This window comes from Balaenoptera acutorostrata, chromosome 7 (genome assembly GCF_949987535.1).
Source record: "Balaenoptera acutorostrata chromosome 7, mBalAcu1.1, whole genome shotgun sequence".
Classification (NCBI taxonomy): Eukaryota; Metazoa; Chordata; class Mammalia; order Artiodactyla; family Balaenopteridae; genus Balaenoptera; species Balaenoptera acutorostrata.
Genome location: NC_080070.1, coordinates 97,168,306 through 97,186,555, shown reverse-complemented (window position 1 = coordinate 97,186,555; position 18,250 = coordinate 97,168,306). Strand labels below are relative to the sequence as shown.

Here is an 18,250-nt window from a genome sequence, read left to right as displayed (position 1 = left end):
AGATGATCTCTTGATAAATATGCAGTTCAGGAAAGAATATGTAACCTACTTAAATAAATTAAGTAAATACATTACAAATAAGTAATGAAGTGATTAAATAAATACTGTTGAGAACCTATTTTAGAAACGAAGTAGAAGTCATTATCTTTCCAAAAACTTTCCCTGAAAAGACTTTTTAGTATTCTTTTCAAGGTTTTCCTTGCCTTCACTTTGTTACGTTTTGGGGGCTTCTCTGCTTACTAGTTAAGTCCTGAGATTTGGACAGCAAATCAACTGTGTCTCTCATGCTAAATCTGATATATTCTGACAAGTCTCCGTCAGCTGGGGAAACAGGGCCGTGGTCGGTCAGTGCTGTCTGTCATGGGTGTGGACGTGGAGAGGGGGACACGCGTGCTGCACGTGTGCAGGGTTGTCCCAGTGTGATTGTGGCCTTAGTAACTATTTCCTCTGCCATAGCTGGTTCCCTGTTGGTGCTCACCCAGGGATTTAGCAGTCATTTTCCATTCTTAGTCCAACAGTAACAGCAAAATTGGAACCAAGAAACAAACAGATCTGGTAAGAAAGGAACAGAGGGATTATTTTAGTGATGTCTCTAGAATTCCGGAAAGTTAGAATATGACAGAGGGCCATACAGTTCATCAGGATTAGTAGTAAGGAAAAACTCACAGCTGGAGCAGATTTTACCTTCTAAACATTTGAAAAAAAAACCTTTCCTGCTCCCCCTGAGGCAACCAAGAACAGAGCGAGCTTAGATCAGGTTTTGCAGCGTATAGTCCTCATAACTGAAAGAGAAACACCCGAGATACACGTTTACAAGGCAGATCCAACCTTAAAACTAACGATTCCACTTTCTGTCCGGGCCTCCCCACCCAAGGCGACGTTTGAATTGCTTACAGACTTCCTGTGTGATTCTGATTCGTGTCAGAGATTGAGAACTGTTCGTCCACACAGTGGTCCTCAGCACTGACTACTGTAAGAATCACCTGAGTCCTCTCTCAGTGGCCACTCAGTCTGTGCTCCAGCACCTCCAGCGATGGGGGCTTACAGCCTCCCACAGCAGCCCAGCCCAGCCCAGCCCAGCTTTGGGCAGCCTGACTCTTAGACGGCTTTCGCTTGTATTGGTTCAGAAATCTCCCTTCTTATAACTTCCACCCATTCAGGCTTGTTCTACTCCTGATGTGGACGACGCCTCTCGCACTTGGCAGCACACAGGGCTTGCAGCAGCCCCTTTTCACCCACAAGTCCTTAAAACCAAAATCCTTTGATGACGTGGTTTCAGTTCGGACTCTTGGTGTAGAAAAGTAATGAATCCTGAGGAGCTCTGACACTGAAGCACCCCTTAGTCAGAAAAGCTGAAAATGTCAGATTTAGATTTTAATGTCAGTTTGAAAGTTTACAGGTTTATGTATATCACGAGGCACACGTACAATAACTTTTTTTCATCCCAGTAATGCCACGCAAAAACGAGAACCCAAAAGGAGAAAACACACAATGCATAAAGATGTTGATTACATTATTATTTATAAAAGCAAAAAATCTAAAGCAATCTAACTTCTAAAAAATAGTGGAATATTTTAATAGCAATGTATTCCAGAGGCAGCTTGATACTGAAAAGCACCCTGGAGTCAGATAGAGCTGGGTTTGAAAATCAGTTCAGCCTTGACCAGTGACTTTGGAAGAGGTGCCTAACTCCTCAGTTTCTTCATTTGTACAGTGAAGGTAACAATAGCTACTTAGAAAGGATCTGCAGTTTAGAAATGATGTTTTTGAAGAACCTGGCATATAGTAGGTTCAGTATATGTTAGATAATATCAATATTTAGGATTATTTTATTATGGTACATCCACCCACTAGAAAACCTTGAAACTAGCTATTAAACTATTAATTATGAAGTCCGTTTTGCAACTTGGGAAACTATTTTAATTACACGTTAGGTAAAAATGGATTCAATCATATATACATATTTAATATAATTTCATTAAAATATACAAGGAAAATAAAAATGATCTAATGTGGTATGAGAGGGGTGGGATTATGAATGATGTATTTCTATAAATAAAAGTATACATCTTTTAAAGGAAAAAAGTCAATGTTTCTTAACAAAAAAGAAAAAATCAGATGGCTTCACAGGCGAATTCTATCAAAAATTTACAGAAGAGCTAACACCAATCCTTCTCAAACTCTTCCAAAAAACTGCAGAGGAAGGAACACTCCCAAATTCGTTTTACGAAGCCACCATCACCCTGATACCAAAACCAGAAAAAGATATCACAAAAAAAGAAAATTATAGACCAATATCACTGATGAACACAGATGCAAAAATCCTGAACAAAATACTAGCAAACAGAATCCAACAACATATTAAAAGGATCATACATCATGATCAAGTGGGATTTATCCCAGGGATGCAAGGACTCTTCAATATATGCAAATCAATCAATGTGATATACAGTATTAACAAATTAAGGAATAAAAACCATATGATTGTCTCAATAGATGCAGAAAAAGCTTTTGACAAAATTCAACACCCATTTATGATAAAAACTCTCCAGAAAAGGGGCATAGAGGGAACCTACCTCAACATAATAAAGGCCATATATGACAAACCCACAGCAAACATCATACTCAATGGTGAAAAACTGAAAGCATTTCCACTAAGATCAGGAACAAGACAAGGATGTCCACTCTCGTCACTCTTATTCAACATAGTTTTGGAAGTCCTAGCCACGGCAATCAGAGAAGAAAAAGAAATAAAAGGAATACAAATTGGAAAAGAAAAAGTAAAACTTTCACTGTTTGCAGATGACATGATACTATACACAGAAAATCCTAAAGATGCCACCAGAAAACTACTAGAACTAATCAATGAATTTGGTAAGGTTGCAGGATACAAAATTAATGCACAGAAATCTCTGGCATTCCTATACACTAACAACGAAAAATCAGAAAGAGAAATTAAGGAAACACTCCCATTTACCACTGCAACAAAAAGAATAAAATACCTAGGAATAAACATACCTAAGGAGGTGAAAGCCTTGTACTCAGAAAACTATAAAACACTGATGAAAGAAATCAAAGATGACATAGAGATGGAGAAATATACTATGTTCTTGGATTGGAAGAATCAATAGTGTGAAAATGACTATACTACCCAAAGCAATCTACAGATCCAATGCAATCCCTATCAAACTACCAATGGCATTCTTCACAGAATTAGAACAAAAAATTTTACAATTTGTATGGAAACACAGAAGACCCCGAATAGCCAAAGCAATCTTGAGAAAGAAAAATGGAGCTGGAGGAATCAGGCTTCCTGACTTCAAACTATACTACAAAGCTACAGTAATCAAGACAGTATGGTCCTGACACAAAAACAGAAATATAGATCAACGGTACAGGATAGAAAGCCCAGAGATAAACCCACACACATATGGTCACCTAATTTACGACAAAGGAGGCAAGAACATACAATGGAGAAAAGACAACCTCTTCAATAAGTGGTGCTGGGAAAAATGGACAGCTACATGTAAAAGAATGAAATTAGAACACTACCTAACACCATACACAAAAATAAACTCTAAATGGATTAAAGACCTAAATGTAAGACCAGACACTATAAAACTCTTAGAGGAAAACATAGGAAAAACACTCTTTGTTTGCACAGCAAAGGAAACCATAAACAAGACGAAAAGACATCCCTCAGAATGGGAGAAAATATTTGCAAATGAAACAACAGACAAAGGATCAATCTCCAAAATATACAAACAGCTCATGGAGCTCAATATCAATGAAACAAACAATTCAACTAAAAAATGGGCAGAAGACCTAAATAGACATTTCACCAAAGAAGACATACAGATGGCCAAGAGGCACATGAAAAGATGTTCAACATCACTAATTATTAGAGAAATGCAACTCAAAACTACAATGAGGTATCACCTCACACCGGTCACAATGGCCATTATCAAAAAATCTAGAAACAATAAATGCTGGAAAGGGTGTGGTGAAAAGTGAACCCTCCTGCACTGTTGGTGGGAATGTAAATTGATACAGCCACTATGGAGAACAGTATGGAGGTGCCTTAAAAAACCAAAAATAGAACTGCCATATGACCCCGCAATCCCACTACTGGGCATATACCCTAAGAAAACCATAATTCAAAGAGAGACATGCACCACAGTGTTCATTGCAGCACTATTTACAATAGCCAGGACATGGAAGCAACCTAAATGTCCATCGACAGATGAATGGATAAAGAAGATGTGGCACATATATACAGTGGAATATTACTCAGCCATAAAAAGAAACGAAATTGAGTTATTTGTAGTGAGGTGGATGGACCTAGAGTCTGTCATAGAGTGAAGTAAGTCAGAAAGAGAAAAACAAATACCATATGCTAGTACATATATATGGAATCTAAAAAAAAAAAAAAAGGCACTGATGCACTGATGAACCTAGTGGCAGGGCAGGAACAAAGATGTAGACATAGAGAATGGACTTGAGGACATGGGGTGGGGGAGGGGGAAGCTGGGGCGAAGTGAGAGTGGCCATGGACATATATATGCTACCGAATGTAAAACAGATAGCTAGTGGGAAGCAGGTGCATAGCACAGGGAGATCAGCTCCATGCTTTGCGATGACCTAGAGAGGTGGGAAAGGGAGGCTCAAGAGGGAGGGGATATGGGGATGTATGTATGCATATGGCTGATTCACTTTGTTGTACAACAGAAACTAACACAGTATTGTGAAGCAATTACACTCCAATAAAGATTTTTAAAAAAAGAGAGAAAATGGATGATAGAAATGTAATTAAAAATGTCCTAAAGAATTATCCATTTTATGTTTGTTTAAGAAAATATTTTATATTTAAAGAAGAGACTGTAGTAAGTCTTATCTTGTGGGAGAGTTTCACATCACCATTTTGAAACTCAGGGACACCCAGGTGATCTTTACAATCCAGAGATGGCAGCACACTACCACCCCCTGGTGGCAACACGGCTGAGGTGTAGGATCAACAGCTTGGAAGTAAAATAGCAATTTATACGCAACGTCTAACAGGAAAGCTGTAAGTGTTCAAAACTCTGAAAAAATTCAACTTCAGCCTGTGGGCCACACAACTAACCTATATTAAATTCCATGTGGTGCATACTTATTACACAAATGTTAATTTACTTTATTGCAAATACAATTTCATAAAAATAAACCTGGTATGCATGCATCTTTAGATCTACTGGCTAGTGGGATCTGATAATTTGATGAAAGCAGTAGAGGCTGTAGCAGTAATCCAGGCAGGTACTAGTTCATTGCAAATAAAAGAAAAAGTCCAGAGCCTGCCTGAAGGAACTTGAGTCTGGGGGGCAGTTCGTGCTCCCAAGCAGTTACAATATGATGAGAGAACTGCTTTGATGGGTGTGTGTACAGTGTTGAGGGAGGATTGGGGAGAGAGCCCCTAAATGGGTCTGTGGGACTCAGTGAAGCCATCACAAAGGATGGACACCAGGTCTGGCAAACACACCTGGGAGTGCATTCTGAGAAGAGAAAATAGAAAGTTATTACTGTGGAAATAGTTTACTTTTTTGTACTTTGTCAAAGTTGTTTTTGTTTTTTCTTTGTTTTGTTTGTTGTTTTTTTTTTGCAGCTTAATGGAAGAGAAAAGCCTCATAATAAAGGAATTCGAGAAGATACCTAAGCCAGGAGTAAGTCTTAGATGATCTAGACTTTGTTAAATACAGCTGGATTGAAACATCCCTTTTGATAAATATTAACATTTATCACACAACCATACCCTGAAACATTTGAAAGGCCCACAAATCTTAACAATGGATGGTGCTGAAAGGAATATCTGCATAACTTTTACAGTAAACATAAGTGGCGCCTATTATAGGATTTAGCTATTTGGCATCTAATTCAGGTTATGTTTAGTTGGACAATATCTGCTTTGTTTTCAGAAGAAAAAAGGGTTGGCCCTTAAAAACATTATTTTTGCTATAGTTATTACTCTCATAGCTTCCTGACTGTCTCAAGCTTATTACAAGAAATTTTTATAAAGGTGTATCACTTATTAATTCCTTCCTAACAAACTGCCCCAAAACATAGTGGTTTAAAACAACAGCCTTTTCTTATTTTCCTCAGTTCTGAATTCTTCTGGTCTGAGCTGGCTCATTTGGGGCTGGAAGGCCTAGGATGGCTTCATTCATATGTCAGCCAGTTGGGCCGCTAGTTGGTCTAAGGTCACATGTCACTGGTTACTCTCATGATGGTAGAAGGGTTTCCAGTCTCAGGAAAGAGACAGACAGTCTCAAGAGGGGGCAAACCCCAACACACGCACTTTTCAAGCCTCTGCTTAAATCATTGTTGGTAACATCACATTCGTCCAAGCAAGTCACATGGTCACATCTAGAATCAATGGGGAGAGAAATAGGTCCTACCTCTTAATGGGAATAAGGACAAAGACATATTGCAAAGAGGCATGCAAACAAGAATAGGAGGAATTTATGTCCCTTTTTTTGCAATCTATCATAGAAAGTAAATACAGAGATCATCATACTTTGCATTGCTTTTACCTTCTAAACGGTTATATTTAAAAAGTATGTTGTTGGTGGTCTAATTCCAAGGCATAGAGTAAAATGCCTTTACTCTATAAGCATAGAGTAAAATGCTATAGTATATGAGTATGAATATATTGATACCTCATATTATATATTAATATAATTATGTATATATTATATACTAGTACAGAAGTATGCCTAACCATCATTTTCAACACAGATTCTGTGGGAAAAAGCATTTTGAATTTTAATTCCAGACCATAGGATCACCAATTTTACCCTCTCGCAGCCACAGTGGAGGAGGAGGAGGGTGATATGCAGAAAGGCCAGAGCAGGCTAAATGGATCCTTCCACTTAGTCATTAGTAATGTGTGGACTTTCTGAGTATAAGAAGGCTTCTCTCTCACAAGTCAAACACTCCCCAGATAATCAGTCATGGGAAACCTGTTAGGAGTCTGGGGCAGAGGGCATTTGGGGATAATGTGCCTGAGTTAGAGAAGTAGTATTAATAAGAGAGCAGGGGATTAAGGAGTGCCAAGGATAAGATATTCCAAATATGAACTTCCTAATCTTTAATTCTCATGTGTGACTCAGGGTAAGCATAAACCAGATATTCAAAGATTATTTGCATCTGGTGTTGCCAAATCACAAAGCTACTAGAAAAAAGCCTGGAAATTTTTACTAATGCTTTTTGGTATGAAATAAATATTAACTCAGAAAAAGGAAACACTTAAAATCTACGTAGGACGATAAAAAAGAGCATTAATTTAAAAATGAGTTCAAATCTAATGTAAAATGTTTAACACATGCAGTATAATTGCCATGCCTTTAATGAAGAGGTCAGAAATCATAAGTTGCATTTAACTTTGCAAGAAATCATTCATGAATCTCAAAACAAATATAATCAAAATGGTGAGTAAAATTATTTTTAATTTGATTTTTAGGGAGACAAATGTTTGCTCTGACTCTGTATAATCTGATAATTTTCATGACTTTTAAAGGAAATGGAGAAGAAGATGAGAATATTGAGAGAAAGCACTGAAGAATTACGTAAGGAAGTAATGCAGAAGAAATTAGAAATTAAAAATTTACGGGAAGATCTGACATCCAAGCAAAAGCAATTACTAAAGGAGCAGAAGGAACTAGAAGAATTGTTCGAATATCAGGTCACCTTAAAGGTATGTTACTCACAGCTCATAAATATTTAAACATTGTGCCTGCAAGGACATAAAGGTGCACGGGTATGAAGATTGACTGCAAAGGTTTGACAAAGACCAAAACACACAAACTGAAATGTTCTGCATTGTGATTGATCCCATCAAACTGAACCTGGGCTCTGGGAATTCACAAAAGACTCTGGAGTGTTTGGTAGCATCCCCTGACCTGGGGAAAAGACCTCTCTAAACCTCACCAAGCATTTTTCAGTATTGGAAATGAGTGTCACAAACACAATCACTTCCTTCAAGAGCAACCAAATGTTCTAACCTCTTCTGTATACTGTTATGACTGCATCCTTCTTTGTCTGTTTGATTCCACTTCACTTCCCTCTCACCGTGAAAGTGATGCAAGGCCTGTATTTATGTTTTAGGAGATAATTAAAATTCATTTTATTTTGAAACCTTTGTATAATAGGTCTCAAAACAATCGAAGTAACCTAGACTTATGTATTAAAATTACATCTGAGACACCTTGTCTTAGAGGACAGTTATGATTCACTTTGACCTCCTTTTCCTTAAGAGTCAGAGCAGTCGGCCAAGACGTACCCAGCTGCCACCCAGAACACAGGCACTGAGCACAGGTGGTTTTACAAGGAACCCAATGAAACTAAGGCTTCACATGCACGAACCACCGCCAAGGCCCTGAACCTAATCATCATTTATAACTTTTGATTCTTTTTCTTAAAAAAAGCTCCCCAGGATTTCCCTGGTGGCACAGTGGTTAAGAATCCACCTGCCAATGCAGGGAACACGTGTTCGAGGCCTGGTCCGGGAAGATCCCACATGCCACAGAGCAACTAAGCCCATGTGCCACAACTACTGAGCCCGCGTGACACAACTAATGAGCCCACGTGTCTGGAGCCCGTGCTCCGCAACAAAGACAAGCCACCGCAATGAGAAGCCCGCTCACCGCAACGAAGAGTAGCCCCCGCCTGCCGCAAGCCTGTGCACAGCAACGAAGACCCCAACGAAGCCATAAATAAATAAATAAATTTATAAATAAATAAATATATAATACTCAAAAAAAAAAAAAAAGAGCTCCCCAAATTGTACAAGTTTCAGTCTCACAAAACTTAGATCTGCCTCAAGACTGAGCAAGATCCCAGGGAGAAATGCACCACACTGCAGGGATGTCTTCAACCCCCAAGCATCTGTGTTACGCCAGACCCCAAAGTCCAGTGTGATCCTCAGGCAGGAAGGGGCTCTTCCACAACCCCTGCCATGTACATAAGATTCTTGAGGTTAAAAGTGAATCTTCCGCGAATCCACAGAGCACAGTGCAAAGTGGCGTTAGACAAAACTAGCTTCTGATCTTGGCCTGGCCATTTACAAGCTGTGTGAGTTTGGGAAAATTATTTACCTTCACTTAGCCTCGGTCTTAGGCAGGGTTCCCTAGAAGCAGAGATTAAGACAAGTATTCACTGAGCAGGAGCTCTAAGGAGAATCCCATAGGGTAGTGAGGGAAACAGGATAGAGGTGGGGTTCCGAAGCCGGGCCAAAATATGGTTTCAGGAGAACCCTCCTTTCAACCTGATGCCATGAACTGCACCACAGAGGTTGTTCCACCCTGAGGCAGAGGGATGGGCTGCTGTATCTCCACATAGGAAGGGTCACAGCCTGGTCCCCTCCTCCTTCCACCCCCCCATCCCCCGACAAGGCAGCTCTGCCAGCCACGGCAATCCTGTGGAGAGAACAAGCATGAGCTGTCAGCAGCCTCTGCAACCTCTGAGGGACGGGTGTACCTCCATAAAGGGAATCTAGGCAGAGCGCCCAGAGGATGCGTTACACTCAGTTAGCTCCTCTTTAAAATGGTAACAACCATTACCATCTTGTAAGGTCATTATGAATATTAAATGGAATAATTAAAGCACACTGCATAGTACAGGACAGACAGTAAGAATTCTACACCTTGCAGTTCTTTTCTCTTTCCTGTTTAATTTGCTTGACTGCTTCTGGTCCAAGACTACATAATTTAACATGGTTCCATTTCTTTCCTAGGATGAAGTGGTCCACCATCAATCCATTCCCGTACAGATTGGAAAAGAGATAGAAAAAACAACACGCAAAAAAGTGTATGGCTTAATTTGATTTTTTACCCCTCCCAGCCCACGCTCCCCCAAGTTATGTGTGCATGCGAAAACAAGAATATTAACCACTGAACACATCAAATTACTGTTATAATTTTAGAAATATCTGCACTTGGCCTTGTCTAGGTTGTATATATCAAGTTCTTCAGGAGAATGTAGTGTAGCACATTACTGTCATTCCTAGCATTTATGTCTTAATTTTGGGACAATATTCTCTTTCCAATTTTATATCATATCTCTACGAAGAACACCAACTGACTTTAACAGATCTGTGTATGGAATAAATTATTGGAACTGTGTAGAATTTCATGGTCTAGATATATGTTGGCCAGCCAGATGTCTAAAGCCCAAGTGACAGTAACTCTTCACTTGCCAGCTATTCACGGGTGTAAGACCCCCAAGCATTCAGAGTAGATTTGGAGGCAGAAGTCACTGAGGAATTCTCAAGGTTTAGAGGAACCAAAAAGGATAAAGATAAGTGAAGATACAAAAATCTGGAGAAGTACTATGATTGCTCTGGTGACTGATCTTAAAAGAAGAGAGAAAAAAAGAAGCAGACACTAGTAATGTTTCTAAAAGCGAAGCCCACTAGCACCAAAGTTGAGAAATTTACGTCAATTCAGGGAGGCTGGTCAGGATGAGGGTAGAATCCCAGGAGACGGTAGCAGCAGGGATCTGGGGAGAAAGTGGGGAGGCTGGACAAATTCCTGCCCTCAGTGGCACTCCGTGGAGATACCCCCTCGGTCCCACTCATCTGTGGTCTTCACCCCACTTCTGAGATCACTGAATTTATGACTAGCCCTTCTGTTGCCTGGTCAGAAAGTAAAAATAGGTAGACAGCCTGGGCTCAAAATAAGGCAAACTCATGTGTGTGTTGTGTACATATGTATATGTGTATGTATGTATCCCTCACAGAGAAATGGAAAAGAAAAAACTTGTCGTGGAATATGAACTCAAAGAGCTAAATGACTCCCTAAAGAAAGTTGAAACCAAAATTAATGCTGTAATGGAAGAAAAGGAGGACATAATAAAGGAAGTTGAAGGCAAACGAGCCTTGCTTGAAATTAAAGAACGAGAGTATAACCAGTTGGTCAAGCAATTGGAATTAACCAGAGAGAATGAAGCAACTTCACTAACTGAAAGGTTAGTTATATTAATGTGTTTCTGTCATCTAAATTTTCTTCAATTTATATTTGAGGATTGAAAACATAATCTCAAACATTTATATTGATTCAATAAACACTTTTATAGAATTTTACATCATTTTTACCATTAATAAAAATATATTATTAAATAAAGCATTTCAAAGTATTTTTCCATCCTTTATTCTTCACTGCCCTCAATTTCCTGTGCCCAAAACTTAAGGACACAATCTATCACGTTTTTTTCAGTTTCTAAAACGTGCCTCTGGGAAATTATATCACTGGAGTGCACTATAATTGAGGGATTTTTTTTCCCTGAAAATTATTGTATTCTGAGGTAATCATGATTTTTTCCTAATGGGAGCAATTTTGTGGTGTTGAGTCTCTGGCATAGTGTTAATTTCCATTTTTAAGCAAAATTTCAGGGAGACTAGGAACTTCTGCCTCTGCCAATTTGCTCTTCTGTTTGGGTTTTTTTAGTGGCTGTGACTCTGAGAAGGACTTGCAAACAGAATTGCTTTGGGCATTACTTACAATTTGATTCTAGCATGAAAATAGTTCTTTATGCACCTGCTGAGCACGCTGTCTTGAAAAACATGAAGGGCAGTTGATGACAAATCACTTTCATATTCTCTTTTTACCTGGAATAGAGGGATCTTGGATCTCAATTTACGAAACTGTCTCACTGACAAGCAAAACTACCATGATGAACTTTCTCGTAAGCAGAGAGAGAAAGAGCGAGATTTTCGAAATCTAAAAAAAATGGAGCTACTCTTGAAAGTGTCCTGGGATGCACTCACTCAAACTCAAGCACTGCATCAAAGGCTTCTGTTAGAGGTGGGTGCTAAACACTACTCTCGGGTTTGTAAGCTCTGCGACGTCTTTTTGTTTTTTTTTGTTTGGTTGTTTTTGTTTTCTTTGGGCCGTGCTGGTGCGGCTTGTGGGATCTTAGTTCCCCAGCCAGAGACTGAACTCAAGCCCTTGGCAGTGAGAGCACGGAGTCCTAACCACTGGACTGCCAGGGCATTCCCTCAGTGCTGTCTTTTTTAAGCAAAAATATTTCAAGAATTTGTTTTTGCTGTCAATAGAGAAAGAGGGAAAGGAAAAGAACAGAGAAAAGATAACTTTAAAATGGATCAAACCTGTTAGAGAGGCTCTGTCTTATAGTATGTTTCAATCTTTTTGTTAGCCCAAGATTAGAGAAATGTCTTACTGGGATCAAGCATCAGCCTGGCCAGGGGAGGCAGTTTGGCCAGCCGGCTCTGGAAGAGCTAACGGGTTCATTACTGGGTAGGATCAAGTGGACCACTATGTTTGAAGGAGTTGAAAGAGTCAGATCCAGAATGGTGTCACTGTAGACTACAATAGTCAGAAACAAGATCAGATCATGTAAATATAGATGGACAGTCAACCTGTACCTCCAATTAGTCGAGGGCCATCAGAACCCAATGTCTGGCTACCTGGATAATTTTGTGCAGTATCAGAGGTGTACTACAACCAGAGAATGCTCAGTATAGCTGTTACTTTCTTACTACCTCTGCGCTCCCAAATGGAGGGGTTTTGGTCCTGTTGCCTCTGATTCCCTCCTCTCTCATGTGGCACCCTCTGTGCTAATCAACCGAGCAGTGCTAAGAGGCAGTGGATTGTTGAGAGGGCTACATCCCTGTGCCCAGGCCTTAGCCAGTGCTTCCTTTGGTGAAAATGAGATCAATCTCTGAGATGAAGCAGCTGGGGGTATGGAAATCATACCTGTTTTCTTCAGGACTGTCATGGTCCCTGACCTTATGGAGGTTCATGGCCTCAGAAATTTAAACAGGAGTTTCCAGCTATGGTAGACACTTCTGATCCTAACCTATAAGCCTAATGCTCTTCTCCTTCTGGGAATATGGAAGGTTTATACTTCCTTGTACCCTCTGCCATTGAGCAGGGTCATATGATTGGTTCTGGCCAATGGATTGTGGGCAGAAATGACACATGTTCCTTCCATCCTGGAGCAGTGTGAGACCCTCTAGCTCTTTCCCCCATCCCGTGGCCATTGTGGAAGTACACGATGACATGGAAGTGCTGTAAGTGGAAGCATCCAGGAATGCTGAGCCAACTGTGGTCGTGGAGAATCACCTTGACTGGCCACAGGCTTTGTCAGAGCAAGAAATAAGCTTTCATGCTTTTGAGCCATGATAGTTGGGCTTGTTTCTTTAGCATAACCTAGCCTATCCTGATTGAAAGACCAAGATTTAGCAAAGTGTGAAAATAATTGGTTAGAGTTATGAGTGTTCTAAATGACTAGGTCCTGGTCTTGCTGTCAGATGGCACTCATGGACCTTTTTTCCTATCTCAATGGGGCAAAATGTGCTTTTCACAATTTTGCAAAACAAATAGAACAGTTATTTGTTATTATTAAATAAAACAACAGTATTTATGTTTCTCATCTACTTTTAATAGTTTTATTAAAATTCCTGCATGTAGATTGATTCTTTTATGACAGTGAAATATTTTAAACTATAGAAATGCTTTTTTCCATAAAAGTTTACGTTGTCTGATATTAGTACAATCAACCATTACACTAGTTTTTTTGTTGTTGTTGTTAGATTTTGCATGGTTATTTCCTTATCCATCCATTTATTTTCATTCTCTCTGTGTCCTCATCTAGGTGTGTCTTTCATACTCAGGATATACTTTTTAATATCTAGTCTGAAAACTTATGCCTTTCAGTTCTTGTATTTAGTCCAAAAACATTTAATGTAATTATGGATACACTTGGGCTTATGTCTACCATATTACTATTGCTTTTTCTTTGTCCAATCTATTGCATGTCTCATTTTCTCTCCTATCTTTTCTTCTTTCGGGTTAATCAAAAAGATGAATTGTTCAATTTCTATTTTCTATTGTTCTATTTCCCCCATTTTTGATATGCATTAGTTTTGCATTCTCTTTCCATCCCTTGAGTGGTTATCCTAAAGATTACACCATTCATCCTTAACTAATTAAGAGTCCAATAAAAATTCTTTTACTACTTCCTGGATAATGTTAGAACCTTTGAAGACTTTAACTCTATTTACCTTTGCAACTCTCATACGTTCACATATATTTTTTAAATCCAACTTTTCAAGTTATTCTTACTTGAAGTATTGGCTTACTACAAGCTATTCCATCTTAGCCCAAAGCCTTTCACATTAGGATGTTAAGTTGGAACTTTGGGTAAACACAGACCTTCTGGTACTCCACTTCAATCACGGTGAGATTTACAGTGATTAGCCGCTAAAACATTTCTTCTAAGACCTGGTGGAATTCTAGATGTGATGAGTAGGAGGCTCTTAAGAGCAGCAAATGTTGTTTTTATTGATAATACAATCCCTGTTTATTGACCAAATAACCATAAGTAAGATTTCTTTAAACAATAATAGGAAAAAAAATTATCATTGTCTTTAGTAATCTATTGTGGTGATTCCAGTAGTAAGTAAAGTCAGTCTGTTAAATATTTGCTAATGCTGACTCAACAAAACATTCCCCTTAAAAGTAAAAAGAAAGATAAATAGAAGCAGTAAGATAATTTGTCACTTAGAGAAATACCTATTAGTGATCTCAAAAGCAGTTATACGCTGATAAAAGTCACAATATTGGTTCTAAAATATGACACACCCTAAACAGAATTAAGTTGGTCTCTACCAGAAAATCTCAATTAAATAAAATAGAAGGGGCACATAAACATAATATTAAATGTAATTCTGCCATTTATACTTCCAGTTAAGCTATGAAATATTGCAGTAGACCATGGTTCCTGTCATAGTAGCCAGAAAAAATGGATAAACTAAAAATCAGATATTTTAAAAAGACATATGAGAGTTGTGGGAAGTAAATTCTAAAACAGCATAAATGCTTCCTAGGTGAACAGAGACAGGTAGGCTTTTTCCTCCCTGAAGCATTTGCCAAGTCTAGGCATGGGCAGGTAGAAGATGGGCCTCCCAAGAAATAACAAAGCTGGAGGCATAACCCTCCCAGACTTTAGACAATACTACAAAGCTACAGTAATCAAAACAACATGGTACTGGCACAAAAACAGCCATATAGATCAATGGAACAGAATAGAGAGCCCAGAAATAAACCCACACATCTTCAGTCAGTTAATCTTCAGCAAAGGAGGCAATAATATACAATGGAGAAAAAACAGTCTCTTCAGCAAGTAGTGTTGGGAAAGCTGGACAGCCTCATGTAAATCAATGATATTAGAACACTGCGTGACACCATACACAAAAATAAACTCAAAATGACTTAAAGACTTAAATGTAAGACATGAAACCATAAAAATTCTAGAAGAAAACATAGGCAAAACATTCTCTAACATAAATTCTCTTAGGTCAGTCTCCCAAGGCAATAGAAATAAAAGCAAAAATAAACAAAGGGAATCTAATCAAGCATATAAGCTTTTGCACAGCAAAGGAAAGCATAAACAAAACGAAAAGACAACCAATGGACTGGGAGAAAATATTTGCAAATAATGCAACCGACAGGGATTAATTTCCAAAATATACAAACAGCTCATACAGCTCAATATAAAAAAAAAAAAGAAAACAAACAACCCAGTTAAAAATGGGCAGAGGGCTTCCCTGGTGGCGCAGTGGTTGGGAGTCTGCCTGCCGATGCAGGGGACACAGATTCGGGCCCTGGTCTGGGAGGATCCCACATGCCGCGGAGCAACTGGGCCAGTGAGCCACAACTACTGAGCCTGCGCGTCTGGAGCCTGTGCTCCGCAACAAGAGAGGCCGTGATAGTGAGAGGCCCGCGCACCGCGATGAAGAGTGGCCCCCGCTTGCCGCAGCTAGAGAAAGCCCTCGCACAGAAACGAAGACCCAACACAGCCAAAAATAAATAAATAAATAAATAAATAAATAAATAAATAAATAAATAAATAAAAGTTATGGCTGAGTGTGGTTAACAACCATGCTATTAAAAAAAAAAAAAAAAAAATGGGCAGAGACCTAAACAGACATTTCTCTAAAGAAGACATACAGGTGGCCCTCAGGCACATGAAAAGATGCTCAACATCACTAATTATTAGAGAAATGCAAATCAAAACTACAATGAGGCATCACCTCACCCTGGTCAGAGTGGCCATCATCAAAAAATCTACAAACAATAAATGCTGGAGAGGGTGTGGAGAAAAGGGAACCCTCCTACACTGTTGGTGGGAATGTAAATTGGCACAAGCATTATGGACAACAGTGTGGAGGTTCCTTAAAAAACTAAAAATAGAGCTACCATATGATCCAGCAATCCCACTCCTGGGCATATATCCAGAAAAGATGAAAACTCTAGTTTGAAAAGATACATCCACCCCAATGTTCATAGCAGCACTTTTGCAATAGCCAACACATGGAAGCAACCTAAGTGTCCGATCAACAGATGAATGGACAAAGAAGATGTTATATATATATATGCACATACACACACACACAGAATAGAATATTAACTGTAAAAAAAATGAAATCATGCCATTTGCAGCAACATGGATGGACCTAGAGATTATCATACTAAGTGAAGTAAATCAGACACAGAAAAACAAATATCATATGATATCACAAATATGTGGAATCTAAAAAAATGATACAAATGAACTTATTTACAAAAGAGAAATAGACCCACAGACATAGGAAAAAAATTATGGCTACCAAAGGGGAAAGGGGAGGGGGAGGGATAAATTAGGAGAATGGGATTAACAGATAAATACCCACATATATAAAATAGGTAAACAACAAGGATTTACTGCATAGCACAGGTAACTATATTCAATATCTTGTAATAACCTATTATGGAAAAGAATCTGAACCTGTACACCTGAAACTAACACGATATTGTAAATCAACTATAGTTAAATTTTTTAAATAAAGAAATTAGAAACAACAATGTCCTACTGTATAGCACAGAGAACTATATTCAATATCCTATGATCAATCATAATGGAAAAGAATATTAAAAAAAGAATGTGTATATATATATGTATAACTGAATAACTTTGCTGTACAGCAGAAATTAACACATTGTAAATCAACTATACTTCAATTTAAAAAATATTAAAACTGAAAGAACATTCTATAATGAATATACAACCTTTAACACCTTCCCAGGCAGACAGCAAGTGGACATGTTACCTCTTAGTAACAACAGTAGTGCTAACTACATGTGACACAGCTGCTGGGGATGTAGAAATAAATGCAGCCTATTTGAGAAGCTACAATTAGAAACAAGGAGACCTTTTGAACCCTGTTTTCTGCCTTCACTCGAAGGCTCGCCTCAGTGGCGTTCATTGCCCAGTAAGTTCCAAGCATAGTAGAGTATACCTCACCGGCCAGGGGCCTCCATCCATTGGCAAAAGGCCCACCTCCACGGTAAGAAACATGAGGTTGTGGGGAGTAGGCAGTAGTGCTCAGTGTTTAAACTCAATTCTGGATTGAGAGGAGAATCTTGCTAATTTGCTCCCAACACAAAGCACACAGGAGTAAGTATTTAATGCAAAGTAGAAATGACCGACCATATCCCGAGTCCAGGACTCTGCTGCTCCCAGGAACACCAAACTGAAACACCAAACTGAAAAGCAAAGTCATTTTGGAAGAAATAATCCAGCCTCACTTGCTCTGGTCACTTAATCTGCTTTGATGAATGCTCTAGGGTCTCTCTCCTTGTGCGAGTTTCTCAGCTCAGAATAGCTGGGGGTCTGGCGTTCCTCTCAAGGCAACTGATTTGTACATCATTTTGGAAAGTTTGAGTGTTCATAAAATAAAACTAAATAGTGGCCTAGTGCCTACTTCAAAAAAGAAAAAGAGAGTTGAAGATAATGGTTTAAATGACTAAAAAAAATGTTCATTGCAAGATTATGTTTTTGGTCAATGAATGTAGACTGGAAAGTGTATTCAGGTAAAACTGATAAAAGAAAAATCAGAAGGAAGAAAAAAGAATGACCAATGACTAGAAGAGGCAATTTTTCACGGAGTATAAAGAACCAAGGGTGAGTGCATATGTTTAAGAGTCTGAACTACTTGGGGTAACTCTAACTGTTCAGGGAACACAACAAGGGCCTATAGATCCCACACCAAATGGATAAATAATCTCTACTCCTCAAACTCTCACTTAAGAGGTAACATACACAGTCTCCCAAAGCAATAGAAATAAAAGCAAAAATAAAAAATATGGGACCTAACCTAACTTCCAAGGTTTTGCACAGCAAAGGAAGCCATAAACAAAACGAAAAGACAACCTACAAA

General features: G+C 38.8%; 1 protein-coding gene across 1 annotated transcript in view; it reads left to right on the top strand.

Annotated features, from left to right (window-relative positions):
- The window catches only part of CCDC146 (coiled-coil domain containing 146), a 140,046-nt gene that overhangs the window by 95,454 nt on the left and 26,342 nt on the right, over positions 1–18,250 (top strand). The window contains exons 5-9 of the mRNA XM_007187102.3: positions 5,639–5,696; positions 7,550–7,726; positions 9,764–9,837; positions 10,768–10,995; positions 11,645–11,831. Coding sequence (XP_007187164.2) covers positions 5,639–5,696; positions 7,550–7,726; positions 9,764–9,837; positions 10,768–10,995; positions 11,645–11,831 — 724 coding nt within the window. The remainder of the gene's footprint in view (positions 1–5,638; positions 5,697–7,549; positions 7,727–9,763; positions 9,838–10,767; positions 10,996–11,644; positions 11,832–18,250) is intronic.